Below are 7,207 nucleotides of genomic sequence, written 5' to 3'. Positions count from 1 at the left end.
GTTGGATATAGTTCATTCATGTTGTTATTATCAACTTCCATTGAGGTCAATCACTGTGGTGTAATTAAGTTCAGATGTTCAACCACAGAAAGTCATGTATGCATTGGTAGGACTTTGCTGTGGCGTTATTCTAATTTTATATTTATTGAACGGATATTGATAAGCACGAAAGGAGATTACGGTTAAAAAAATTGTTTTCTTCCAATTGAGAAGTTGAGGGTTGTTTGAAATTGAAATCTGTGAAGTACAAAGTTAAATTGTACTTTTGCTCAGTGCCTATTCGCATTTCTGAAGTAAAAACTCCATTTTGTGGTAATATAGGAGTTAGTCTTACCAATCATGTGTACAAGTCTTTAGGCTAAGTGTCTGTTCTTCTAATATCTAGTGGGTATTTTTTTGTTTTTGAGGGAAAGCTTGTTTCCTATACTCCAGTCATCAAATTTTGATCGTTTCCTGGTGTGGACCTTTGTCTCTCTAAATATCTGTCCACAAATTAAAAAGATATTATAGACACCAATGCCCATACAAAAGATATAAACCCTCACCTTTGTAGGAATACAATGTGGATCAAATTTTGAAGATGAATGAAATATTTTTTTAAATTTCTATTATGAATAGATTTTGTGGTGACCTTTATTGTTTCTGCCCATTATCATGTCACAGATTTAATAGAAAAAGTGGGATTTTGGCCAAGGGAAAAAGCCATTGACTTAATATAATTTAACACCATAGGTTGTAACGATGATTCTTGACCTATACACATGTACTGGCCTGCCCAACTCCAATATCAAGTCTGCCTCTACTGATAATGCAGCTTTCCTTATTTACATGAAATATTGATAAATTCATGCTGGCCTTTGTTTGGATTGTGACTTGTTACTGTGGCAGAGGTGCCTCTTTCTTGGAGATGCCAATTGAGTTCCTAATACTAGAGATGTTAAGCAGTCTCAGAACATTTAGGTGTCAAGGATATTCCAAAAGTTTCCTTCTATCATAATTGCTATAAATATTCTTGTCATGCATCAATCTCTAATAGAAGGAAGTTATCTATTCTCATGTGTAATGTCTTCTGAAGTCTCTCAAGTCTTCCATAATTATTTTTTTAAATATATGAATTGATATTTTGCCTACGTTTAATTATAGAGGAGATTAGAGCCACTACTACATACATACCTTGCAGCTCTAAAGGGGATAAGCCAATAACAAGGAAATAAATGGAAATTATAGGAATGTAAGGGCTTGTGAGAACTAAACATTTTTGTAGCATGTTCTTATCTGAATATAGTATATTTTCAAGTATATATAGGTTGGATTAATGCTCCAACGGGGTGTTGTGCATGGGTAGAAAAGAAAATAGCTATACTCAAATGAAAGATTTCAATAGATTTCTTAATTTTTATTGATGAACATATTTAAACATTCACAAATGTCACTGGATTTGACAGTAATTGGGAATATTATGCGTTGTGAGGAGAGTTTAGTGGTGAGTTTATGGATTGATTCTTTGTGAGTAGAGATGTCCTTACAGCCACAACTTGTAATGAGCTGCAAATAGAGGAGAGAGATAGAGTATTACACACTTGCAAAACATGGAAACCCCAAATACCCTTCGAGTGATCTTAATAATCATGTTTATCTTAAGTATTTTAAAGTTGAGAATTATCATACACAAAAGAATAACTTTATTTATGTCCACAAAAAACATAATTTCCATTTTACAACTCTGAAACACAATTTTGAGAAGATCTGAGAGGAAATTTTAGACAATTGAAGACAAATCTGTTCACTTCACGAGTAAACATTTTTAAGTAATCATCCTGCATTATTTAGGTGAATTAGCAAGTAATGGCATTGTTATAGTTACTTTTAAAACTGCTGATCTAAACTTTTATGTAAAGGAATCTTCATCAGTCTTTTGCTTCATTGCAGTTACTTTCTCTGCTTACGTAATATTGGTGTTGCAGTTGTAACAATCAACAGGAATGATATATATGTTGTTATTTAAGTAAGTCTTTGAAAAGTGGAGACCTAGTTGAGACTGCTTTAAGGTTCTTTGACGATTTTATCCTTCCCTTTTCCAAATTATATTCTCTTTTGCTCACAATATAAATTTAATCACTTAAGCAATTAGGAATTCCATTCATTTTGGGCATTTGTGAAAAATACTGAAGGTCTCCATATCTCTGATTCTTTGTTTATGCTAAGCTAACCCAATCAATATGAATGATATCGTATTGTTTAAGGAAGTCTGGAATTGGCTGAGACCTGTTTGATATTGCATTAAGCTTTCTGAATATTTCATCCTCCCCATCTGTTCTTTTTTATGTATAAAATGCTTGATAATTTCAACAGCCATTAGGCGGCATTACATTCGTTTTGGGCATGCATGAAAATTGCCCTAATTCTCCACAACTCTGATTATATTATTTATTCCAAGCATGCCCCAAATTTTAATTAGCCAGTTTAAATCATGAATAATTATTTTAAAGGGAAAGGCTGAAATTATTTTTTAATCAACTATGACCAGTTAAGTCTTTGAAAATTTTAAAATTATTATCATAAACTGTCCTTACATCTGTTATTTATTATTTGTGTCATCATACAACATTTTTGATGTTTTTTGAATATGCACTACATTTTTTGCAAAATCCATTGTCAACTTAAAACAGACATTAATGTGTTAATGAGTATCTTAATTAGGAGTCACAAGTTGACTATGGTTGGGAAAGCACTAGAGAATGGGGATGGTGGCTAGAAGCCACCTCACCCTTTCCCACCACAATGTATGGCAGTACTTACAGAAGGGTCGCATTGGATGGTGAGACCAGAGGTATGTCCTCTTGACTGGTGAGAGATAGCTGCTCCTCAAGTAGAAGGGTGAGTGCAGCCAAGTGTAAGGAGAGTCAAATGGACGGAGCTCTGGGTACTCATGCCACCATGGATGCCTGACTGCCAAGCCTGCCCAAACGGGAGGCTTGTACAGGTCAATCAGGGGCCTCTTGGTTATGCCACCCTTTGTGTAAATGGGTTGACCTGGTCAGGGAGGGAAGAAAAGATATATATATATATATACACACACACACACACACACACACACACGAGGGTCATCCGGAAAGTAGTACCCGTTCGTGCCGCATGAAGTGCTGACGACGCGAGTAGCCGCTGGACGAGGTCAGATAGCTTCAGTGGCTTGTCTGCCTTCTCTGAGCCAAGTTGCGTGACGCTAGCATTGCCTGTGTTGTTTCTGTGATTGTTTACAATGTTTAAAAAAATTGAGAACGCCGCCAGTTGTGAAGTGAGGGCAGTGATTAAATTCCTCAATGCAAGAAACGTTCGCCCATGTGATATTCATCGCCAATTAAAGGAGGTATATGGAGACAATGTAATGGACGAGTCGTCTGTTCGGCGGTGGTGTCGCAACTTCAACATGGGGAGGGGGAACACACACGACGATGAGCGTTCGGGGAGACCGTCTGTCATTACAGACCAACTGGTGAGCTCAGTTGACGAATTCGTGAGGAACGATCGGCGCGTCACAATTGATGACATCTGTGAGCATTTTCCCAATGTTTCTCGAACAATTGTTCATGAAATTGTTAAACACCATCTGCATTATGCAAAAATTTGTGCAAGATGGGTCCCTCGCGTATCTCAATGAGCTGGCGGCGAAGGACTATGCAGCAGGAATACAGAAACTTGTCACACGTTATGACAAATGCCTTAATTTGCTTGGAGATTATGTTGAGAAGTAGTTTAAAGTATCCTCTTTCAAATAAAATTTTTTATGTTTGTTAATATTTACTTTTGTCTTTTTATTTCACGAACGGGTACTACTTTCCGGATGACCCTCGTGTGTGTGTGTGTGTGTGTATATATATATATGTATATATATATATATATATATATATTGTATATTGTAAATTGTATATTGTAAATTGTAAATATATATATATAAATATAAATTGTAAATATATTGTATATTGTATATTGTAAATTGTATATTGTATATTGTATATTGTAAATTGTATATTGTATATTGTAAAATCACCAATTTTATATATATATATATATATATATATATATATATATATATATATATATAAAATTGGTGATTTTACAAAGCATTGTCCACTGCAAAAAATCTATTGGTCTGAGTGAAATCAGTTAAGGGAAATAAATTTTGATCTCAAAACACCTCCATTTAGTGACATTCAAAGTTGTCGCTTTAGGAATACTTTCTGCAGTGTTGCATAGCAAAAGATTTATATGCTATCATTTCTCAGATTTTAATTGATTCTCTTTAAAGGGGTGAAGAATTTTCACTGGATGAGCAATCAACTTTTTATGTCAGAAATCTTTACTGGAATTGGTTAGGTTTTTCCCCTATATCATTTCAATGGGCAGTAGATAACAATTTTTCACAATTTCTTTCAGAGCTCTGAATGGTGCCGTTAATATTCAGAGTACCTTATGCATCTTTCATGATTTATTCTGGATGATTTTTGAATATGAAATTTGTACAAAAATTGTTTTCATTAATTTTTATTAAATTTTCATTAAAAGTTAATCATTATTACTACATCTTATTGACTTCTCTTTGAGGAATACTTAAATGACCAGGACAATATAGAATACATTATATCATTTTCAGGCAATATAACAATTTGAACTGAATAAATAATAAAGTTTTATTAAATATTCAGGGCATGGGCTATGATATCGTATAAATCTCAATTTTTTTCCATCAATCTACTATCAATAGAATTTTTTTTCCTTACGTGGAGGATTTCGGTATCCTATTAATCATTGTCAGGTAAGCTTAGGATTGAAGGAGGCTCAGGGTAGAGTCAAAAAGGGCTGGAGAAAACATAATGGATGTTGCAAGGACACTGAAGGGTGAAATAAAAGGCAGCAGCACATTTTAACTTACCGGCATAATTAAAGGCGACTTGCTTCTCCTTAGGTGACGCCGGTTTGGGTTTCCACAAGTCCCTACTCTTGGGGTAGTTCAGGTGGTGAGTGAGGGGGTCTGGTGCGTACCTACTGGGGTAGAGACTGTCCAGGTTGGCCATTCTCCTCAGGTGATCCTCCCACACCTTGCTGTAATAGCCTGGAGTCAAAGGGGAAGGCGTTTGACATAAGTTTGGGCGGCGACAGAAGGGTGATATGGATACTGGATTAGGGAGTACTATAAAGTTTTAGGTGCAGTTGGCGAAGAGGAATAAAAAAAGCTTGTGAGATTCTAAGTTCTGTTGCAATGGATGAGGGGTATTTTTGGCGCCCCAGGGACAGAACTTGGACACCACATTGCAGTATCTATCACCATCTTAGATGGAGGGAAAGGTGAAACGCATGATCTGGTGGTTTTTATTAGACTCGCACCATTTATTAGTTCTCGCGTGAGCGAGCACATTCTTTTATATTTATTTTCTGAAGATAACATCATTATGTATGTGGATATTTACTCAAAACTGGGATTTTTATGGTGTCTACTGATTTTATCTTGAGTAAACAATTTGATCACCATTGTAATATTCCACTTAAGTTCCAAACAACAAACATAAATAAGTTGTAGGAATGCAAAGTATGAAAAATGCAATAACAGCTAATGCATAGCTTTAAATTTAAACATATTTTCACACTATTCTCCTTAATAAGGCTGCACTAAATATTCACTAAATACTGTCTTCCAGGGATCAGAATATATGGACACACTAAGGATTCAATCATCCATAGCCATTACTACCTCCCATCCATGCACCACTATGACCTTTTTTGCCCTCCCTCGAAACAATTTAAGGTACAATTTTTTGCAATACTGAATATGCATGTACTTCGCGAAAGTGATTAATTGGACTCTGATGTTTGCCCACTCGCCTATTTGCCTCTAATATTAGATATATGATGGTGTTTCTTGGCATACAATGGAATAGTATATTCTGAATTAACCAAGCGCAGGAAATTTATACACTGAACAATAATTGAAGTGAGAGCATTGATTAAAGAAGATGAATACTCCAATTTTCTTGGGTTATGAATATAACGTTACCGCTAGAACACTTTTGCATCTAATTTATCTCATCTGATTGGCTGCCTAATTGATCGTTCTTGTAACTTGTGGGTGGCTCATGTCACCCATAGAGTTTTATCATTCAGTGAAGTTAAATCGACATTTTATATTACAGGAAATAGTCGCCACTTGTTTTGTCATTTTACTCTTTGGAGTAGTTTGTTCACGTTATCGTGTCTATAAAGTTGAAGCTATGTATGACAACTCGGCATTGATTGAATTTGAAAATACGAATAAATGTCGTGAACTTTCTTTCTTCCTTTGTTCAAATGTAATAAAAATTATTTCATTACATTTACGACTTATAATGGAATGAGCTTGATTTTTCAGTCAAATTATCCTGTTTTGAATATATATATCGGTACCGCTCCCACGGAGATTTACGATTGGCTGGTGATATCACGTGACCTAAAAGCCGCCCGCCCCGCTGGTCAGTGTTTGAATTTGTGCTGCTAATGTAAGTTCGTGGTTGGATTAAATGAGGAATCTCGGAGCTTTTCATTGCTATAGCGTTATTAGTTTGAAAGTGTAGCCTCTTTCGATGCCTTCCAATTAACATTTGAAGAATCTAAGATGGAATAGCGGGTATTTCTGCAGGTGTATCTTGTACACCGATATTTCCCATCCCACCGCCTCCAGGGTGTTAGGCAGAGGATGTTAAGACAGCAGGCACCTATTCAAATATACGGTCAATGTAAGTCACTTTCGTATTATCTTTATTCAAAATTTCCTCAGGGAAAGAGCTACTGTCTTTAGGAGTAATTTACATTGTCAGTATAATAAAAAATGGCTTATCAGTGGGAGTTGAAATCCTGCTTCGTGATTTTACATTGTTTGTATTATAGTATGCATATTTTAGACAAGGTATAGTACGAGGTGACAGTGTGCAGAGATGAGCCTCGCCTGTTTTTTTTTAATTTCGAATTTTAATTAATGACTAACCTTTGCTTATGTTAAACCAATTCAATGGCAAAATCAAGCTGAGACCAGGGGCGTATTAGGAATTAATATTCTACATTTTCACGTTAATAGAATGAAGAAAGAATGTGTCCAATATAATGCGAACCAAATTTAATGTGTCCACAAGGTCATCGCGCCTAACAACAGGAACTAGCGAAAAAAGGAATAACGTGATCA

At 35.5% G+C, this 7,207-nt stretch overlaps 2 protein-coding genes across 2 annotated transcripts in view; both read right to left on the bottom strand.

Moving 5' to 3' along the window:
* Ak2 (Adenylate kinase 2) overlaps positions 1-7,207 on the bottom strand; it is a 177,488-nt gene that overhangs the window by 146,572 nt on the left and 23,709 nt on the right. The gene's annotated exons all lie outside the window — the stretch shown is intronic.
* Positions 1,382-7,207, bottom strand: part of Mf (myofilin) — a 39,880-nt gene continuing 34,054 nt past the window's right edge. Inside the window, exons 4-6 of the mRNA XM_071585481.1 lie at positions 4,931-5,110; positions 2,800-3,033; positions 1,382-1,545 (exon numbers count right to left, since the gene is read on the bottom strand). Of these exons, the coding sequence (XP_071441582.1) occupies positions 1,523-1,545; positions 2,800-3,033; positions 4,931-5,110 (437 nt within the window). The 3' untranslated portion in view covers positions 1,382-1,522. The remainder of the gene's footprint in view (positions 1,546-2,799; positions 3,034-4,930; positions 5,111-7,207) is intronic.

The sequence above is a fragment of the Hetaerina americana genome, unplaced genomic scaffold (genome assembly GCF_022747635.1).
Source record: "Hetaerina americana unplaced genomic scaffold, ioHetAmer1.1.p SCAF_2, whole genome shotgun sequence".
Taxonomy (NCBI): domain Eukaryota; kingdom Metazoa; phylum Arthropoda; class Insecta; order Odonata; family Calopterygidae; genus Hetaerina; species Hetaerina americana.
This window is presented reverse-complemented; position numbering and strand designations above follow the sequence as displayed.